The sequence below is a fragment of the Condylostylus longicornis genome, unplaced genomic scaffold (genome assembly GCF_029603195.1).
Source record: "Condylostylus longicornis isolate FDR11 unplaced genomic scaffold, ASM2960319v2 ptg000018l, whole genome shotgun sequence".
Taxonomy (NCBI): domain Eukaryota; kingdom Metazoa; phylum Arthropoda; class Insecta; order Diptera; family Dolichopodidae; genus Condylostylus; species Condylostylus longicornis.
Window position 1 is genome coordinate 727,582 of NW_026577987.1, and position 23,117 is coordinate 750,698.

General features: G+C 30.8%; 1 protein-coding gene across 8 annotated transcripts in view; it reads right to left on the reverse strand.

Moving 5' to 3' along the window:
* The window catches only part of LOC129606353 (membrane-associated guanylate kinase, WW and PDZ domain-containing protein 1), a 31,070-nt gene extending 16,912 nt beyond the window's left edge, over positions 1 to 14,158 (reverse strand). The window contains exons 1-3 of one of the 8 annotated variants that reach the window (XM_055516642.1): positions 13,542 to 14,158; positions 7,385 to 7,564; positions 6,714 to 7,298 (exon numbers count right to left, since the gene is read on the reverse strand). In XM_055516642.1, coding sequence (XP_055372617.1) covers positions 6,714 to 7,287 — 574 coding nt within the window. In that variant the 5' untranslated portion in view covers positions 7,288 to 7,298; positions 7,385 to 7,564; positions 13,542 to 14,158. Of the gene's footprint in view, positions 1 to 6,713; positions 7,565 to 13,541 lie in introns of all 8 variants that reach the window. The other 7 variants (XM_055516646.1, XM_055516645.1, XM_055516644.1 and 4 more) reach the window with 7 other exon arrangements.
* Between the last annotated feature and the right edge of the window lie 8,959 nt (positions 14,159 to 23,117).

Below are 23,117 nucleotides of genomic sequence, written 5' to 3' on the forward strand. Positions count from 1 at the left end.
TATATAAAAAAAGGAAAAAATATTAAGAACTTCTAAATTTTAAAAGCGACATGATTGAAAATGTGAGTATTAAATTTTTCTTTTTTTTCGATCGGAGGAAATCGACAGAGAATTCAGTGAGATGCGGGTTGAGATACTGTGCTACTTTAAGGTCGCTAAAATCTCGATCGGTGTTTAAACTAAAGCTAGTCATTAGACTAACCAATAATATAAATTTGGCCAAAAAAAATTATTTCTTTTTTAAAGAACTCTATGATCTATCAAAATTCCATTGGGAATATTTGATAGGTAATAGATGTTATCCTAACAGAGTTCAAAGGGCTTCGTCTTTGATCGTCAGCTAAACGTGTCTCTTCGTTGACGTGTTGGGAAAGACGAATTTTATGGCGTGCAGCCCTTTTCCTTATTTCGTTCGTCCGTAATAAAACGAATCTTGAGATCGCTATAAATATCAGTATTACGAATATACCAGGAGGCGCCACAATATTGCGTAATGCTCTATTTTGAAAGGTTTGAATAGTTTGAATATGAAGTTACTTTGCACAATCCCATATCTGAATACCGTAAGCCCAGACCGACTTTAATATTTGATTGTAGATCAATAATTTGTTGTGCGTGGAGGGCGAAGATTTACGACTAATTATCCAATTTAGCCCCGCATACTTTAGTATTAAAATATAAAAATAATTATAATTTAAATATAATTTTGATAAGTATTAAAAATAAATTCTAATAAGACGAACAATATTAAAAAAAAAAATTAATTTGCAATTGATAATACGAGTATTGTCAACTAATAGTATAAATATATATTATGTATTTTTACCGACCGTATTGTGTATACAATAGGTAGGTTATGTGATGGCAACAAATTTTGCATATCGAGTTTTCGGTGGGAACGCACTTCTCCATAGTAGGGAAGTGTAAATAAACTATTTTTAGCAACCTGTAGGTCTGTCGGTCTGTGTGTGCACGCGTGTATCTCAGGTTCGGCTGAACCGATTGATGAAATTTTATATGTAAGTTTATTTCCACCATGGCACGGATTGATCAACTTTTGGTATATATCAGGCCTCGGGAACTGCACTTTTTAGCGGGCATGTTTTACATTTTTAAAAATTTTAAAGAAAATATTCAACCGATTTACTTGAAATTTTATATATAAGCTCAGCTCGACCGTCCGCAAAAATTCGTATGTTTTGGAAGAAATCAGGCATCGGCAACTAGACGTTTACTACGGGCCAAATATACATTTTTGTGTATATAAAGAGAAATAATCAACCGATTTCATTGAAATTTAATATATGAACCCCTCGTATTAAAACAATGAACATGATCAGGGCTCGAGAACTGATTTGCGGGCCGATTTTACATTTTTCACCATATCTACGGAACGAATTGATGGGATTTCATGAAATTTGATATTTGAGTTCTGGGCATTACCAAAACTAACTGGTGGGCATTTCAGGGAATTCGGATAGCACAAAACGAAACTGTACTAAGAGCCAAATTTACATTTTTCTAGATATGTCAACTATAAGCTTACAAATGTCCTAAAAATTGGAAAGAAGTATTTAACAGACATTTTTATAATATTCTGTAACACTTTTATTTAACTAGACAATACACAATGCGGTCGGTTATGTGCTGACTCCATCAGATTTTTTTAACTTATTTTCTACTGCTGATCAATATTAACAAACCAATTCACTATGAATCATCAACGTCTACCAACTTCTTTGTATATAAATATATATATATATATATATATATATATATATATATTTATATATAATATATAAATATATATATATTTATATATATTTATATATATATTTATATATTTATATATATATTTATATATATATATATATATATATATACATAAAATTCTTACTAGTTATGAATATGTAACTAACTGAATGTATGTTTTCTGAATAATATAATAAAATCCTTGTATTTTCAGTATAACTAATAATAATTAGTTTCCATTTTACTCTTTTTACATCAAATTTATAGAAATTCCTTATTTATTTCCCCAGATATGGCCAAAAACGAGCCTTAGTTTTCGGTTTCTAAAATATTTGTTAGTTAATGGAGTGTTGAAATTTAATATTATAGAATATAGATAGAACAATTCGTTGAATATTTCCTTGTATAACAACCAGTCGATTTCTCCACAATGCTTACTGGCTCGTTACGTTATATTGTCAAATGAAACTTACATACAAAATTGCAGAAATTCCGATTGCTAGCACTTGATTTCTACGAAAATCTTTTTGACTTGTCATATTATCAGGCGGAACTTGTGTGATATTAAGTTATAAGAAAAATTGCATTTATTTTATGAAATTTGGTTTAAAAATAAATCTGGATTTATTTTTTATTTATTAAAAACATGAAACAATACTTTTGGGGTATGTCAAAAAAAAAAAATACATATATCAAAGAAATTTTGAAAAAAGTGCTTATTAGTTTTACTCTATTCGTCCGTCGGTCCGTGGACATGTTTACAAAACGTCTACACCCTTGAAGATAGAAAGCTGAAATTTTATATGTATGTATATGGATCTTTACTAGAAACTTGTTTCCGTAGAAGAAAATTTTTACCCATCTCCCCCCGTCTAAAAGTCATACCCACTATTTCCGAAATTTCAAGATTTTTCAAACCTCTATAAACGCAGAAAACTAACGTTAAATTCAATGCCATTAAAAAATATAATTATTTTTCTTAACTCCCGCAATTAACGATTAAAATCGAGTAATTTTTGCTTTATCAATTAATTTTATTTTATTTCAAAGACTGCATAAATCGCTTATCCTAAATATATGCAATCCTTAATGAAACTGTTTCGTATATGAGTAAAAGCAGAAACTATTTTATAGACTTAGAAATTCATACAAAAAAAACTTGAACATTTTATTTTTCTACTTTTCAGTTTTTTGGATGGGAAATTTTTACTTTTCAGTTTAAAAAAAAAATATACTGAATATTGCAAAATATATGAAAATATTCAAGTAGGTACAAAAACCAAATATTAAATTTATAATTTCTGACTGACCAATATTTTCTCTAAACAACTGAAAAATAGAAATTTCGTTTAAAAAAATTTAACAAGCGTTTTTATGTGTGCGTATATTTATGAAAAATACAAACACAAATGCAAATAAGTAAAGATTCTTTTATATATTATGAAATTTCAGCTTTCTATCTTCAAAGGTGTTGAATTTTTCAAAGGACTTTCTATCTTCAAAGGACGGGTCCACGGAGGCATGGACAGATAGAGGGAAAATATCAGCACTTATTTTCAGAATAATCAATTTATTAGCATCAAATTCATCAAAATCGTTTTTAAAATTATTTAAATATTTTGTAAAGTCCTCAAACTATCAAAATTTAAATTTTTTCAAAATGTTTTTTTAACGTTTTGTTTTATTGTTTTTATGTTTATTTTGTGCCAAAAACGTCCCTTATTAATTTTCAGTTTCTGAATAATTTGATTTCGTTGTACATAGTCACATCTAACCCAAAAATGCTTCAATTCAGTATCTCTTTCTTATTTCAGATAAAAGTAATTTTAATAGTGTATATGCCTAGTAATTTTAATAGTGTATGAAAGTATACCTAGATTGTTTTTAGAAGCAGTATTTTCTCTTGTTAAAGGGAAAAGTGCTACAATGCAAACCACTGGTTTATTTTATAAAAAAAAATAAAATTAATAAAAGAAAAGTTGTGAAAAAAAGACAAAAAATTAAATAAATTTCATAAAATGCAAGAGTTTTGATTGTAAATTAACAATAAGATGCGGTAAGATTTTTGAATAATTTTACAATCACTTATACACTATATACCCTATATTTTACGGTTAAAAAGGAACATCAAACATAGTGAAATCAAGTTTCAATAAAAATGTGTGATAAAAAATCAAAATCCAAATCCATCTAAATGTATCATGTAAAAAATACAAATCTATCACCCAAATACATATTACTTACAGGATAAATAAATGAAAGAATATGTGTTATTCTAACAAATTTCCGCTACGAGTAAATGCAGCCAAATTTTTTTTTATTTTCAATAAATAAATTTCGGTCAATTATTTTATAAGTAAGCATTCCCGCTTCAAAAAGTGCACCGTTTACACCCGAATACAAACACGACTCCGTTTCGGACCCGCCTGCATACCACACGCTAGAGCCCGATTCAAGTACCGGGCCACCCCGATCCCACGTCCATCGATTTGGGAAACAGAACCCTGTACTCGCGGTCGAAGTTGTACCGCGGCAGACAGGCATCCGACATGGTTATTCTTAGAATCGGATCGCTCTCAATGAAGTATCTGTGAGTGGGTAAGCCACTAACCGAGCTTCCTTCAATATATGGAGATGCAGTGGTGGTAAGCCAATCATCACCTCCGACGCTGCGGTAAGAGCCGTCCTCATTGCCCCGATCATTTCCAGGCAGGCCAACCTCTGCAGCTTTTCCAGCTTGGTTCGCACATCCGTGTGCTGAGCATTATAGTACCATATAATCGACGCGTATGTGACGATGAGCCTAGCAAGAGCCGTATATAGCCTAAGTTCTATCCTGGAACTGATTCCCCAGGTCCCATCGATGAAGCTCCTATACGTCCACAAGGCCGCCGTAGACCTCCCGATAACTCTATCTATATGCGTATTTCAGGAGTGGTGATCATCCAGGGTTACCCCCAGATACCTCACCTCCCTAGAGTTACTAAAACGTTCACCAAACAGAATTTCGCTCGTTATTTCTGCTTCTGCGTCTGCTGAAGGCAACCAAAGTGCTCTTGCACGAATTTATATTTAACCCAACGGCTTCTCGCTACATTTCCACAGCACGTAAATTTTGCTGTAGAAGATCAGAAATAGTGTTCTCAAATTTTCCCCGTATGAAATTTGCCAGACACGTGCCCCGGAGCCCTCGAGAGCAACTATTAGATCATCCACAACAATGGACCACAGGAGGGGTGAAAGAACCCCGCCCTGCGGACACTCTTTTGCAGCGGAGATGAAGAGTGTATCGTTAGCAATGGTGGACTTAATAATCCTATCCTGTAGCATCCGATTAACCCATCTGCTCGTCGTCGCATCAATCCCTCGTTTGTACAATGGCTCACAGATGCGTGATATGGAGTGTTGTCAAAAGCTCCCTCTATATCATGGAAGATATAGACCTCCCGCACTTCCAGTGAGTAGTACAGTAGACCTTTCCGACTGCTCACCGGTAATACATTGAGACTCAACGTGCCAAAATATGAATGTATGTTCATTAGTAATTCATTTAATGTGAGAAGGAAAATTAAAACTTAGATAAGGTAAGCTGTTATATAAACTTCACATAATAACTAACATAATATGTTATTATATCCTTTACAAGCATTACGTTGATTTACATAAAAAAAAAAATTTGATAAGTATGATCAACACATAACCGACCGCAAGACACTATCTAGTTCAGCTAAAATGTTGCATGAAACTACGAAAATGCGTTTTAAATACTTCTCACAAATTTTGGGGAGGCTAGTACGTTTTTAGTTAACATACCTAGTTAAATATAAATTAAGCTCTTATCAGAGGCTCATTTTGTGCTAACCTATTACCTTTTGTGCTAATTTTATAAAAGAGTGTTATAAAATAGAAAAAGGATAAATATTAATAAAACAATAAACAAATTCAAAATTAATTTTTTTCTTAATGTTAATTATAAATTACAGATAACAGGTATGAATTGTACTGTCTATGATTGCAAATATTTTAAAGCTTGACGTACACATAACATAGGCATAGACAGTACATACAACAAAAGAACATATGTTTTCAAAGCTAAAAGTTTTTAAAGCACTAAATTTTACCTTCAAAACTTGAGAAAACTTTAAATATTGTGAAAATGAAAACGTCATCATTTTCAGTAATTTTTGTTTAGAAAGTAATATACCTGACTTACAATTCATACCTGTTATCTGTAATTTATAATTAACATTAAGAAAAAAAGTAATTTTGAATTTTTTTATTGTTTTATTTATATTTATTCTTTCTCTATTTTATAACACTCTTTTATACATATCAAATATACATACACATCACAATATTACAGAAAAACTGTATACATTACATTTGATGTTAACTTTTTATCAGTAACAGTATGCCATTTTTTCTCTTTATACGAGTATTTCTTATGCTTTATTTGAATTATTTATTTTTTTTATTCGATTTTCTAATTTAATAACAAGAAAGTGGAAAAAATGAGAGGAGTGGGATATTAAAGACTTATTTTGTTAAAAGGTCAGTTTTCCTTTATTTTTTGTGTGAAACGGCCTTATTTTTCAAAGAGGTCATTACTCTTGGAATGTGCACATTAGTGCCGTGAGAGGCATTTTTCCAATGCAAATTGTACATTTTTGTGCATTTTGGTTGTGCTGCACCCGGACGAACTGTATACGACTCGTTAATTTCATTTCTTATAACTTTAATTAAAAGGTTTTTCTTCCTATTTTCTCTTCTTCCATATTTATTAAAATAACCATAATACCTATACAAGTATTTAAAAAAATATATCAGTTTTTGAGGCAACTAAAGCATCCACCTTTATAACATCCTTAAAATCATTTACTATATAATTATTTAATAGAATTATGTAGAATAAAACAGAATGCATAAAAATAATTTTAAAATAACAAAACACATTCACTTACCTTTTCTATCTTTATCGTGATTATTTGTAATTATGTTACTATTTAGCGAGGATGTTCCATCAATTGATCTAATATCTTCTCTTGAATTATTCATTAATGTACTTGTTGAACTGGATATTTTTTTAACAGACTCACCACTAATGCTACCATTTGATGATGTTTCAGATTTTGTTGATGACGCTGTTGTTATAAAATTAGTGTTACTATAAACAAGTAAAGTTGCTGATGGTGCAATTGCTTGTGATATTGTAACATTATTAATAGTACTATTGCTACTATTATTCATATTACTATTGTTGTTATTATTGAGATTTTTTAAAACTTGTTGATTAGAGTTTCCGTTAGTATTTATATGATGATGTTGTTGAGGATGATTATGTTGCTGATGTTGTTGGTGCTGTAGTTGTTGTTGAAATTGTTTTTGTTGTTCGTCAATTACAGCCGATAATATTGAAGCATGAGCATTATTATTACTAATATTATTACCAGTATTATTTGTTACATTTGGATTTAATAAAGATGGGGCTGCTGTTGCAGCAATTATTGTTGTTGTTTGAGAGTTTGAAGTCATCATGTCTTTTTTTTCTATTTTATTTTTAAAAGTACAATTTTTTTAATAAATGATAGTTATTAGTCAATAGCAACTCTAAATTTTACTGTAAAAGTCAAACCTTAATTTTGTTTTCATTGAGTTATTAAATGTTTATTGTTCTATTTACTATTACATCATATTAAAGACACTTTAGTTTATATATATGTATGTAATCATACAAATAGCTAAGTACCATCATTCATATTACCAGTAATATTAAAACCTATACCCTCATATTTCATCTAAAAATTTTTGTGAGCTGAAATACATTAATAAATTGTAGTTAAAATTTTGTGCACATTTAAATCGTTTGAAGAATTGTTAGTAAAAAACGTATTACTAACTGTTCAAAAAATTTCTATATAGCATCATACATTAGTTAAGCGTTTATATAAACAACTGTTATATGGAGGTTATTAATTCAGTTCTGTAATAGTTCTAACTTGTTGCACAATCCAAAATTCTACGTTACAAACACATTGAAAATACAAATCGTTCAGAAATTACTCGCTTTAATAAAGTGCGTTTGGAAATTCATTCTGTATAAGTAATAAAGAAAAATAATAAAGTGTGAACATCTAGTTTATATCCTTTCGTTACCTCTTGAGATCTTTCTTTTTTTTCTCTTAATTGAAAAATTTTAAAATTGACGTCGTTTATGTTATTTTTGAAAGGCTGAAAGAAAGGTACATACTAAATATGCATAAGTTAAAACTAATACTGAATTATGAAAATAAATTTGTAATTTAAAACCCGTCATAGCTATGTTACATGCATAATGATATGCATACAGAAATATTCTCTTGTATACTTGTATATTTATAAATACATACATATAAGGACCATACAACAACGTCTGGCAACCTATAATATAAATCATTAAATAATCCATTTCATTCACTCACTTTCCAGAAAAAACAGAATCAGATCGATGAGCGGCCACGGCGGAAGATTACCCTTGTTAACCCAGAACAACAACGGAATGGCAAAATCAACTGTTCAATATTTTGCATATAATATCAAACAAATGAAAACAGATGACGTAAAAAACAAACGGCAAGCGATAAGATTTTAGACTATTTTAGTGTTTAGGCTATTTTAGTTAATTCATTCTGGGCCCTCCCATTTATATATGTGTATCCTATATCAATTTTGACATTTCTCCTCCGAAAATCGCTTTTATTCTGTTTTCAACTTTATTTTAAACATTTGCTTCAACGAAAATTAACGAATGTAGTGAATCTCAAATGGCATTATTTTAAACAAAAGCAGGAACTGGTTAACCACAAAAAATTTTAATGATTGCATTCTTTGAATTTTTAATTATAATCCTACATAGTTGCAAATCCGATTTAACTTTTATAAATAAATATTTTTAGATATTTAAAAATAAAATATTTTTAGAGAGATGTCGATCGGTCTATCAGTCTGTGTGTACCTCGGGAACAGGAACGTTTTATGGGCAGGTTTTACATTTTTGATGATTATGAAGGCAATATTCAACAATTCAACCTGAAATTTCATATATGGGCTTAGCTCAACAGCATGACAAACCACTTAATTTAAAGGAAACCTGGTGTCAGGATCAAATATACATTTTTGCGCGTATAAAGAGAAATAATCAACCAATTTCCTTGTAATTTAATATATGAATTCAGGGTATTACTACATTGATCTTATAAAATTTTTGGACATATCATATTTCCATTATATCATATTGGACATAAAGTGAAACTCTACTAATATCCAAATTCATATTTTTCAGATATGTTAGCTTTTTAGTTACTTAGCTTACTAAGGTTCCTAAAATTTGAAAAAGGTATCTAAAAATCATTTTTATAATCTTATGCAAGATTTTCACTAAAGTATGCTACTATTTAATTTCCTTGCAGTCGGTTATGTGCTGATTACATTAGATTATAATATCTTATGGTATATTTCACATTCCATTTGTAAATAAAAATTAATAAAATGCAATTTAAATTGAATAACTTCTTGACTTAATACACATCTAAGTACGTATACTTCTCAAATCATCCAAGTACGCATAGTTTTCGAAAAGCATTTAATTTCAAATGTTCAAAGTAAATTAATTTCAAATATTTTAAAGTAAAACTGTGTACTGTGTAGAAATACTCGTAAAATTGCAGTAAAAGAAATATGCCAAGGATGTTAATAATATGTGTTAGCAGTTACACCTATTCAAGTAGAATATAAACAAACACACATATACATTGAATATATGTAATATTAACAATGAATAAAAAAAAAGTAGATTAAACGTATATCTAACAAAGAAAAACAAGCATTATTCTAATTTCGGACAAAAATTCCATCAACAGATACAACATTCTCAATGAAATGTTCATGCAATGCTAATATATCAATGTATTGCCATTTAGAACATTTTATCTAAGTAACCGAAAATATTGTCCCGAATTTTTAAAGAAGAATTAACTAATGTACGTACGTGTCCCGGTTTTGTCTCAATGTCTCAATGTGGTGGTATTGAGGGGGTGATTCAAATGTAACGAAACATTTATGTATAATTACATATCATTTGTAAGCCCTATTTATCCATCAGCTTGTTTCAGGAGCAATTGTGACTTCTTTGTTGTTAGAGCGAATTTCTATAAGGGATAAGGTAAGGAATCTTAGGTCTATTGAGTTGTATAATGTTCGCTGTCATTCTACTAAGTGCAGGAGAAATGAGCTGGTACCTAAAATGTTGTATAATTCTAATTCTTTCGTTTTTGATCTTATTGTTAGCAAGGGTACTGTTAGATGTAGACTTTACTATAATTTAAATTTGTCATAATATTGCCTTTTTCCTGTTCGTTTTTATTTGTTTATTTTTCCTTTCTTATCACTTTTTTTAGTATTTTTCTTACTTTTTCAGTGTCTAGTGGTCGATATGTTGATAGTCTTAATTTTTTTTGTATTCGTTATTTTATTTTTTTTTTGTGTTCGTTATTTTATTTCCCAGAGGGACGGCAGAAGAAGAAACCCTGGTGGAGTTAATAGCCATATAACGTGAAAAACAAATGTGAAATGTCCAATAATTAGAATAAAAATTCGGTAATATCTACCCTTTAAGTGTTGGCAGAGGCCCTGGTTGTCAGCGTGGGGTTGTGTGAATGTTCAAGGCGTTCAAAGAAGTCTCCAGTGGAAAAAAAAGGCACTTAGCAAAATTAATGAATCCGTTTGGTAAGAGCTCAAGTATCCAAAATTACACGTAATTAATAAGGATCCACAAAAAGCAAAGTATTAACGTGAAGGAAAACATGATGGACAATGATCACCCAAAAATTATTGTTGAAAATGAAAATGAATATAGACAATTAACAAAAGCTGTTAAAGTGTGAACTTATCCAAAGGATGTGATGTCAAATAAAATAAAAAAATCTGATGTGGTCAGCACATAACCGACCGTAATGTGTATTGTCTAGTTAAGTGAAAGTGTTACAGAATATTATAAAAATGCCTGTTAAATACTTCCTTACAATTTTTAGGGCTTCAATAAGCCTTTAGTTAACATACCTAAAAAAATGTAAATTTGGTTCTTAATCTCTACTTAGTTTCGCTTTATGCTACCCGAATTCCCTGAAATCCTCGCCAGTTAGTTTCAGTAAAAACCAGAACTCCAATATCAAATTTCGAGAAATTCCATCAATTCGTTCCGTAAATATGGTAAAAATGTCAAATCGGCTGCTGATCGGTTTCCGAAATCTATCCCCTGAACAGGGATAGAGTTGAACTATTTGCTGATAACTTGGAAGCAATTTTTTAACCAAATGAACTGTTTTGTAGAATATTTTGATATGGAAGAAAGCACTATGGCTTTATTTAATGAAAAAGAAATTTTCAAACCGATAAAGTCGGTTAAACCTAATAAGGCCCCAGGTTTTGATATTATTTCTGCCGAGATAGTAAGAGAATTGCCGAGAAAGGCTATAACATTGGAAAAATTGATAAATACAGCAGTCGACCTGGGTCTAGGTATAGTCCTAATGCATGGAAAGTAGCTGAAGTTATTATGGTAGGCAAACCGGGGAAATCTTTGCATAAGGCAAAGCCATATAGACCGATTTCTCTACTACCAATGATATCAAAACTTTTGAAAAATTGTTTTTGAAAGTTTGGCTTTAGAACAAAGCATGCAACAATTGACCAAGTACACAAAATAACAAACATTGCAAAAAAGGCGTTAGAAGAAAGGCAAATATGTTCAACAATATTTCTGGACGTCGTCTAGGCGTTCGATAAGGTTTTGCAAAACGATTTATTATTAAAACTTAAGAAATTTACACCTTTGCAATTCGTTGAGTTACTTGAATCATATTTATCTGACAGGCTTTTCCGAATCAAACAGGACGAAGAGTACTCTAGGGTTAAGAAAATTTGGACTGGTGTGCCTCAGGACAGTATTCTGGGTCCTAAAATATGCGTGCTTTATACAAGCGATTTACCAAATTTAGGGGGTGTTATTGTACTCGCTACATTTGCCAACGATACAGCAGCAATAACAAGTAACAATACAAATAAATGGAAAAATACATGAAAAATAAGGTCAAATGAAGATAAATTTCTACATGTGAATTTGACAAACAAAAATTTACTGAACCTACCACAATTGAGTTCGAACGCTGCTAAAATATCAATCCAAAGCACAGCGCAATACCTAGGTATGACTTTGGATGTCAAGCTCAAATGGAAAAAACATGTAAACAAGAAAAGACTGGAATTAGAAAGCAAATATAGAAAAAGCTATTGGTTCTTAGATCGTAAGTCCGGATTGTCAACATACAATAAGCTCTTGATATATAATCAAATGATAAAATCTATATGGACGCATAGCTTGCACGATGGGGTTGTGTGAAGCAAACGGACATTAAACAAAAACAAACTTTCCAGAACAAGGTAATATGGTGGATGCTCCCAGGTATGTGTGCAATAGTGATGTTCATAGCGATCTGGGTGTCCCCCAAGTAAGTGAGGAGGTAAAGAACTGTGCCATGAAACATAAGGCGCGTTTTGGAACAGCATGTAAATGTTGAGGCCTCCCGACTTATAAAGGAGAGGGTTTGGACAAATAGACTGAATCGAACGAGACCTCTCGAATTAGCCTAACGTGCTTTCCTTCACGGAATATAGACACAAAAACACGATAGAGCAAAACTCAGTTTAACCATCGTTCGTTTTAAGTTGGGTTGAAGTCCGCACTATTCATAAATTTGATGGCAGGTTGGGCCCACCTATCTGTCTTTAAAAAAAAAAAAATTTCATAAAAAAAAGCTTATTAGAATATTTTAAAGAAAAGCGAAATTTTATGGAAAAAAAATAATATGTATGTAACTGTAATGATTAATACATCAATTCAAATTTGCAGAAAAATCAACTTAAGTTGACATGTTTAAATTTAAAAGTTACAAACTAAAATCGAATTTTCATTGCTTATGTAATTATAAAATTTTGATTTTATTAACATTACTAATTTAATAGGCAATTTTTCCATAAGTTTTTTTAAAACTAACCCACATACTTATATAAAACAATGATATGTTTTTTATCTTTAACCTATCATTTCTATCAAAATGTTTGATAAATATTAGTTATAGATATTAACTTATCTGCAAAATATTTTATCTGTTAATTTTCACTTTCTTTTTATTGAAAAAGCATCAGCGAATAAAAATGTTCGAAAGAAAAACTACTCATAAAAGAAACAAGAAACCTAATTAAAACCATAAAAAAATAAAATAAATAAATATAGAAAATTAAAAAAATTACAGCTATTGAGATCGTGAGAATTAGGGAATTTTGCATTAAATTAATCTAGCCATTTTATATTATTTTATCTTCATAAAATTACTTATAATATGAATGTACACTATGTATGTATGTGGTAACTACAGTTGGTAAATTGTATTTATTTGTAAAAGCAAATAAGAATATGAATACCTACATAATGTAAGTACCTTTTTAAATACAAATATGTTCATAGACATACTTATATACATATATATACAGTGCATCTATTTATCTCACATAGTAAGCAAAAGAATAACTTACTCAGTCAATTACACGTTAAAAAGAATAACTATTTTATATCAAAAACCAAAATATGCACATACATTATACAAGTATATAGTTATTGGTACAAACAAGTCTTTTTTTATTTTTGCCTGTTAAATGGTAAATTTAAATTAACTTCATAATCCCTAAGGTTTTCTTACCTTCATTGTAGATAGGTACTCATAAAATAACATAAAACAAAAAAAGAGCAATAGATACCCCCAATAAAATTCAACACCTGTAAATTATTAGACCCTGATTATTTTCTTTAAATATGCACTTTCACTGCATTGATACGAACTAGATCTTAGTAATATGTTTGAAGGCTGTTGCAACTATCAAAATTATAATATTCTTATTATTTCACATTCCAATCTTTAAAATTTTTATAACATATATTTACAATATTGTGTTTTATTATGTAGTTACTTTTCTCCATATGTAAACATATGTATATTAAAAAATTTACAACTTTACTAATTTTAATACTAAGTGTTTCACGATAGATCGCCACATTTGCACTGCTCAGTTAAATATTTTTTTATAAACAGCGAAACAGGTATCAGGTTGAATTTTTTTTTTCGTTTTGTTATATTATATACACACTAATAAAACAAAGTTTTCATTCTCAAATAATTTATAAAATGTTAATTTTCTCTTATTTTAAATATATTTAAAGGCACTATTGTGTTTCTCTTTTTTTTGTTGGAAATAATTTGAAATACGGATTGTAATAAAATTTAAATAATATTCAATGATTTTAACTTGGTGAAACCAAAAAGAGCCACCATTTTTCTCAAAATAAAATACACTAATGGCGACGTCGCTTTTGACATTTGATATTTGTTTATCAAAACAATTTCAATATAAAAACAAACTTAAACCAGCAACGTAAATTTACCACTTTGGTAGTTGCTTTCATAATTCATGTATAACCGAGGAATAATTTTTTAAATTGTAGGCGTTAATAAGTAAGTTGCTATTAGTATTAAGTAAATGAAAATTTTCACAAGAGCAAAACCAATTTTATTTGCCAACATAAATTTTCAATTTATTTTAGGAAAAAATAAAAACTTGTAATATTTTCCCAACTTGCGATTTTTGATTATTGCAATATTTTATGTATCAAGGACAACATATTTTATGTATCAAGGGAGCGAATAAACCCACTAGTTTAAAGTACTTATAGTACAAAAAGTGTTTCCCGTGTATAACAGAGCTGGCCGCTATTAAATATGCTCATGGTATAAAATTTATTATTTATTCTCGGATTCTTATATATATCCGATGATTCATTCCGAGTTTATTTGATTTAATTTATTATTTAAAGATTCACATTCTCAGAGTACAAGAAAGTTTTTTAAAACTTAATAAAGTGTTAGTGTGTAAAGCGGTGATACAATACATATTGAGAAAAAATGAGATACAATTTTCTCAATGTTTAAAATTTCCTCAAGTACATTTTAATATGGGAATGTTATTTTGTTCTATGTTACGTTTTATAGGGTTTTTGTATGCCATTATCATAGCCCTATTATGTCATTTTTAGTCCTTTTTTAAACTTGGAGCACTTTCAACACTTTGACAAAATTTTTAGCCCTTTTTTTTTTAAATTTAAAGTGTTAAATTAAGCTGAACAACTGTACAATCAAAACTATGCTACGAAAAACTGTGAATGGAAAATATATTAATCACTTATATTGTATCGAAATAACAACAACAACACTTTTTTCTATTGTGAATTTAAATGATTTTACCTTTTGTGAAATTGAGTTAATTTAGTAGAGATGTTTAATAAAATGTCAAATTGTCAATGCAGCAAACATTATTTTGGTTAAGCCCGCAAGCATATTGGATCTCATTAAGATCTAATTATTTACAAAATTGCCTTATAAATTTTACCAAAGCTGAAATATACATTCAGTTTCAAATTTTAGTCTAAAGAAACCATCAAACTTTCTTCCTCTACTAACGTAAAATTTATTGCGAAATAAAAGTGGAACAACTTCTGTATGAAAATAAAGATTTAAACACCAAATTTTTTAATATCATCTTAAATTTTTATATTACATTTTGCAATAGTATCGTTAAAAAAATAGATATGAAAAATGAATTTCTACAATGTATGTATGTCTTACTTAAAACCGAAAAAGCTCTTTCTGGTAATCATTTATCTACATTTCCACTTTTAACAGTTTTTGATGCCGATTTTGTCGACATTGAGGCTGTAAATTAGTCATGTGAAGTTCGCGAACGAACTAATCTTAAAGAACGAATCACTTCACTGAACTTAGCTGATTACTTCAATTCTTCAAAAATGAATCGTTCGTCGTTCACTAAGAATTCCAATTCTCTTTTTTAGTTATTAAAAAAATCACCGCATATACATATTTTATTTAGAATTACAATCACGATTGGTTGGATTTAGTATATCGTTCAATTGTAATTGTAATTGACATCCAATTTTAATTACAATTACATCCAATTGTAATTACAATTACATCCAATTCCATCCAATTGTAATTACAATACATCCAATTGTAATTACAATTACAATTGAACGATATACTAAATCCAACACAAATAAAAACGAACAACATACTTCTATATTTAATATAGATAAAAGCGAACGAGATGTAAAATAAATGAAATTCTATACACACAAAAGTGACCGAATCAGATGCCAATATAAATACAAGTAAAATTGAACGATTTACTAAATCCAACACAAATAAAAACGAACAACATAATATTCCTATATGCAATATTCATAAAACGAAATCAGAATTAAAATAAATGCAATTCTATACACACAAAAGTGACCGAATCAGTTGTCAATATAAATACAATACAAATAAAAACGAGCGAGAACTGATCAAATATAAATAAAATGCAATACAAATACCAATAAAATTGAGCGATTAACGTCACATATTACCTGTTACCTAATATAAATTCAATACAAATAAAAGTAACCAAATTAAAAAACAACCTAAATAAGACTATTGAAGGATTGGGCAAGTTGATTCAAATTGAAAGCCTTTGACTGGGCTACCATGTCTTATGTTTATCCATAAAATATTTAAAAAAGGATAATAATTATGATAGCATTTTTACCTAAATATTTTAAATAAAAGAAAAAACTAAAAAAAAATTAATCATTATAAGTTAAGATTATAACCCATTAGGGATTAAAGTAAAATATTAAAGTTAATTAAAAAAAAGTTTAAAAAGCTTAGCACAGGATTTCGAGTATTAAAAATAAAGATAATTACAAATACTTTTATTCTATAAACTTCTTGTGAGGAATAATAAATTTAAACTCAAATGGTTTAAAACTTTTACTTCTTCAAATAAATAGAAATTATTTATAATTTAACAGTTTTTTAAGTAAAAGTTTTAAATTTTTCTCTACGTTTTAAACTTTTTGGTTTATATAAGTGGAAACATTTTGTGGTTCAAAACTTATTACTAATTTACAAAACCCATTACATATTTTTTTCTTTTAAATTTACCATAAATACGAATAGACATATAATTATAACCAAAAAACATGCAATTATATATACAGAAGGGAAGTGAACGAAATGAACGATTGAACGAGATTTTATAATCGATCGGTGAAAAAAAGTAGTTCGTTCAGAACGAATCACTGAAATGAACGATATTGTCCATGACTACTGTAAAGAGCGAATGGAAGTCACTACCTAGATTGGATGAGCTTATGCAATATTAAAAATTATCCTTCATGGAATTTTGGCAAAAGATCATTGAGTGTAAAAACGGGTTAAATGAAGTAATGTTCCCAAACTTAAGTAAAATAATTAGTGGTTTGTCAGTGTTGCCACATTCTACAGCGGAAGTTGAAAGAATATTTTCACATAATAATCTTATAAAAACTAAACTTAGAAATCGTTTATTGGTGTCAACGTGTTATGCTTTGTTAAGCGTAAAAAATTTTTTGAAACGCGAAGGAAAATTTTTTGTCCGTGATCGGCCAACAAAGAAATGATGGCTATTAAATTAAAACACGACTTTATGAAGTCGGACTAGAATTTAATAGACTAGTATTAAAATTTCTATTGTTTTTTATAATAAACTGTTTTTATTTTATTATTACTGAATTCTTTGATTCCCGGCCGATTGGGTTACGAAATAACCGCAGTAAGGGATGCTTGTGGTAAGAGTCCACTAAACTCCAAATGAAAATCCAGACGCGACGGACTCACAATGAGCGGCTCTCTGGTCTGCGACTGATCCCTGAGGGACGGCAGAAATTATATGTGCTGCCTTGCACGAGGGAATTATTCTCAAAGGCTAGGAGAAGAAAACTCCGAAATAAAACAAACAAATGCAATGAACAAAACACAAGGATTGAATACCCCAGGTGAATGCTGGAAAATTCACACTCTTCGGAGGCTGGTCTCATGGATTCTGGGGGGGACCATTTATTGCATAGTAGATCGGCGTTGATGGACCCATTTAGAAGGAGATCGGGGGTCATGCGATCACCCCCATTGGTGATTGCAGAGAAAAAGGACAGAGTTAAGGATGATAAGTTTGAGAAAAAGTCTAATAAGTTTGCGGAAGACAATAAAATAAAAACCCAAGAGGGTAATATGAAAAGGCATCTTATACAGGAGATAAATTGGAGAGTCTTTGTAAGGTGCAACAAAACGAGCTGTGCAAATTACAGGCAGAGAATGTAGATTTAAAAAATCAAATAAAATCTGCATCAACAGAAAAGAAAAGATGCGGAAGTTATCGTATATGAAACCGACGAGGAAGAACTGGCAAGGACTGGATCCTAAAACAGAATAATGCAAAGAAGCGAAAAATGGAAAAGTCTCCTGAAATAAATTCAGAGACGACAGTTAAAAAAATAATGAAACCAGCCCTAAAATGAAGGCTGAAAATCCAAAAAAGCACAAGCCTCCTCCGGTTATATTGAGCAACATTAAGAACTACTCCCACATAGTTAAGATATTAAAAGAAGAAAGAATAAACGTTAAGGTCAATATGATGAATAATGACCAATTAAAAATAAATGTGGAAAATGAAAATGAATACAGATTACTAACAAAAGCTATAAATAAGGCTAGACTGGAGTGGCACACGTATGAGAATAAACTGACGAGGCCAGTTAAAGTTATGGCTAGAAATCTCCATCCATCGTGTGAGCCAGAGGATATAAAAAAAGAGCTTATAAGCAAAGGCTTTAAATGTCTAGATGTTGTAAATAAAATCAAAAGAGAGAAGAAAAATGGAAAATATATTTCAGTAAAACTTCCGCTCTTTATGTTATCTTTTGACCATTCGGAAGAGATAACCAAGATCTATAAAATAGAATACTTACAGCACATGAGAGTAAAAATTGAAGCTCTTAGAAGCAGCAAATCCATTCCTCAATGCAAGAGATTTGGACACACACAAAAGTTTTGCCAAAGAGAGGCTAGATGTGTAAAATGTGCTGGTAATCATATGACAGCGGAGTGCAACAAGAAAGATAATTTTCAGCCCAAGTGTGCGAACTGCAATGAGGCACACCCTGCTAGCTACCGAGGCTATTTGGTTGCAAAAGAATTGCAAAAAAGAAGATTGAAAAAGAATAAGACCAAACAAAACCAAATTAAATTTAATGAACAAAGAACTCCAAAAATAGACAGAACGACGGCACCTAGTAAGGTGTTAAAGGGAGTATCTTATTCACAAGCGCATCAAAGCAAAACCCCACAAAAAAAGAAAATGAAGGAACCTGAGAACAAAACCCCACAAATAAAAAGAACTGACGAAGACATTATGCAAATGATGCATAGTATGTTGATTAGAATTGACGAGATCTCTTAAAGATTATTAAAAATAGAAAATGCATACACTGAGATGTATACGGGGACACCAAAGAAGTTAAGAAAAGATGTACGTAAATGAGGTACGTATAGTAACTTGGAATGCTAATGGTGTTCTTAATAAGAAGCAAGAATTGGATGTCTTCCTCAAAACGAGAAATATAGATATTTGTTTGCTGTCGGAGGCTTATTTGACATATTATACGAGCCTTAAAATTAAGGGTTATAATTGCTATAAAGCGGTACATCCCAGCAATCAGCCAAGAGGAGGTAGTGCAATACTAATAAAAGAAAGTATAGAACATTATGAAGAATTCAAGGTAGAAACGGCTGAAATTCAGCTTATTTCGATAAAAATTAAATCGACTAACCAGGACTTTAGTGTTAGTGCTGTATACTGTCCACCAAATTGCAGCATTAAGAAAAATACTTTTAAAGATCTCCTGTACAAGCATGGACACAGATATCTAATATGAGGTGACTAAAGAGAGCTAACAAAGGATATTCAAGAGCTAGGTTGTTGCTATCACTCCACTGGCACTCCTACTTATTGGCCTACTGACACTAACAAGATTCCTGATGTTATTGACTTTTTTATAACCAAAAAAATATCAGAAAACTTTTTAAGCCTTGAAGATAACTATGATTTTAATTCGGATCACTCTGCTGTCATATTAAAACTAAAAAGGATTTATTAAAATCATACAAAGAGCTGCATGGAACAATACAAAAATGTCAAAGTACAAACCGACAGCAAATAGCTATCCTCGAGAAATAACTGATTTAGTAGATGAAAAGAGAAGGGCCAGACGTAGATGGCAAAGTTCCCAGGTTCTTTAAAGAAAAATTCAAGAATTTAAATCGGCCACATACGAAAATTATATAAGAAACTTGTCAGCTACGAGTGAAACGAATTATTCCTTATAGAAGGCGGCAAGGAGCAAAAAGAGACCGATTAGGTACGCTCCGCCACTGATGAAAGCAAATGGCAGTTGGGCGAGGAGCAATATAGAGAAGGCCGAAGTTTGCTGATCACTTGGAAAACATATTCACGCCAAACGGGATAACCTCAGATGTTGGTTTGGTAGAATCTATCGCAAATGAAGCAGACAGCATAGCTCCACTTACTCAATTAGAGGTTGCGGAAGGGATAAGATCCCTGAAGATGAAAAAATCGCCAGGTTTTGGTCTTATTACTGCGGAAGTACTGAGAGAGCTACCAGGCGAGGCATTGGAATATCTGACGAAAATGATGAATGCAGCTATGAATTTAAGGTATGTTCCTCGTGCTTGGAAAGTCGCGGAGGTAATTATGGTGCCGAAACACAGGAAATCCTTGAGGGAAACAAAGTCTTACAGGCCCATTTTACTGTTACCAATGATGTCTAAGCTTTTTGAAAAGGTGCTATTAAGGAGATTGAAGCCAATAATAGAAAATAGGGGCCTAATACCGAACCATCAATTTGGTTTTAGAAGAAACCATTCTAAAATAGACCAGGTTCATAGAATAACTAATATTATAGAAAGAAGCTTGGAAAATAAGGAAATCTGCTCTTCCATGTTTCTAGACGTAGCACAGGCATTCGACAAGGTATTGCACAAGGGCCTTATATTTAAGTTAGGACAAATGTTACCACCGCCATCTGTAGTAATTTTGAAATCTTACTTAGCTGGTAGATTTTTTAGAATTAAACAAGATGCTGAATACTCCACGCTAAGAAAAATAAAGGCAGGTGTGCCTCAAGGCAGTATATTGTGCCCAACGTTGTATCTGCTTTACACAAGTGATTTGCCACAAATAGAAAATTCTACGATAGTCACTTCTGCTGACGATACTGCAATATTGACAGTAGGAGCGAACATTGACGATTCGACAAAAAAATTACAGGAGCCAATTAACAAAATAAGCCAGTCGACTAGAGATTGGAGGGTGAAGTTGAATGAAGCAAAGTCGGTTCACATAAACTTCACCAATCGGAAAATAGTGAATTCACCACAAATTAACGTAAATGGAACGAATGTATCGATCCATGACTCAGCAAAATACCTAGGAATGACTTTAGATGTCAAGCTAAGGTGGAAAGAGCGTATAAAGAAGAAACACATAGAATTAGAAAATAAATATAGAGAAAAATATTGGCTCCTAGGTCGTAAGTCGAATTTGGCAATTGATAATAAGATCTTAATTTATTAAACCAATATGGCAATATGGCATTCAGCTGTGGGGTTGTGCCGAAAGACTCACTTTAACAAAATTCAAACCTTCCAGAATAATGGTAGATGCGCCATGGTATATACGTAATGGTAAAGGGGCATGGTAAATGCGCCATGGTATATACGTAACAGTGATATCCACAGGACTTATTAATTCCTTTGGTTGTGAATGAAATTAGGAGATGTGCTACAAAGCATAGGGCTCGTCTAGAACAGCATGTAAATATGGAAGCAGCTCGGCTGCTAGACAATGGCGTTATGACAGAAACACTTAAACGAACAAGACCATTCGATTGACCACGAAATACCAATTTCCTTATGGAAGGTATTTAATTCCTATACGGAAAAACCAAGTTAGCGCGGAGGTAATAGTTGGTCTGTAGGACCAGTTTTATCTGTTCAGAATTTAGGTGAGTTTTTAGGGTAGGAGTCACGCTCCCCCACTGTCGGAGGAAAAAGGCAGATAGAGCCGTCCTTCTTCGTCTTTCGAGATTTTTTCACCTAGTAGAAAAAAAAATACTGAATTCACGTAATATACATTTTTCGATAAAATAAACAGTGTTAATGTCACTGTTATTAAAAATAAAAACATTTTATTTTTTAGTTTAAAAAATTTAAGTGAGATTTATTTTTTGTTTTGAAAGTGAACGTTTTTAGCAGAAAAAATTTCGTTAACCAGCTGTGAATAAAGTAAATGAAACCTTATTTTCTAGCAAAAACTAATTGTTCAAAGCTGATCATTATCAAAAGGCAGAACTCATTATTAAAAGAAAAACTCATTATTAAAAGCAAGCTTTTTGTATAAATACTTATTATTACATAGGAGCAAAAACTTATATGGCTTTAACATTCAATTATTTTAATATGTAAATGAAATTGAAAGAAGACAACTAGAAAAGAATTATCTTATACTCTTACACCCTTTTTATTATCGACGAAACGAATGGCTAGGCAAGAGTGTTGTTAATTTTAACGTAACTTGTTTTTCAGTAGCATTTTGTCTTAAGAAAAGTAGTATGGAGGTAACCCCAAATTACTACTTTAGTGTAGTAATTTGGGGTTATCACTAACACCAAACAAAAAGTAAGGCGTTTGACATCCTTAAAAAAGGATGCGTAGCAGGAAGTGATTGTGTTTCTATGTTTTTGTATCTATTGTGTATTATGCTATATTTTTAAATTCGTACCTGTAAAGTTAAGTCACCCAAATGAACGTATTGATATTTTCGACTTGATTGTTTTTTTTTAATGTCAAATTGATCTGAGTACTGTCAATTCACATATTGTGTAAAGCGCGAACTTAAACATTAACATCAATATCGAATAATATTCTAAATTATGATGGGCGAATGCATTCATTCGCCACATCCAAAACGTTGCTACCTCAACACGTCAAAAAATCTACTAAAAATAATGAGGTTAACACACGGCTGGCAGAAATGCAGACCTGGACCACAGACATCTTTATTCTCATCTACATTATAGATGCCTGGACCCTAAAAGCCAATGACAGTTTACAGCTGATGAATTTACACGTATTCTTATGGAATCTATAGAGGGTCATTTTTAACGTCATAAATCACCCACAAGATCAACATTTTTTCAAATTTTTAATTAGAAAAAGTTAAAATTCAATCTTTTTCTACTTTACTAGTGCTTACACTCTTAAAGTTTCGTG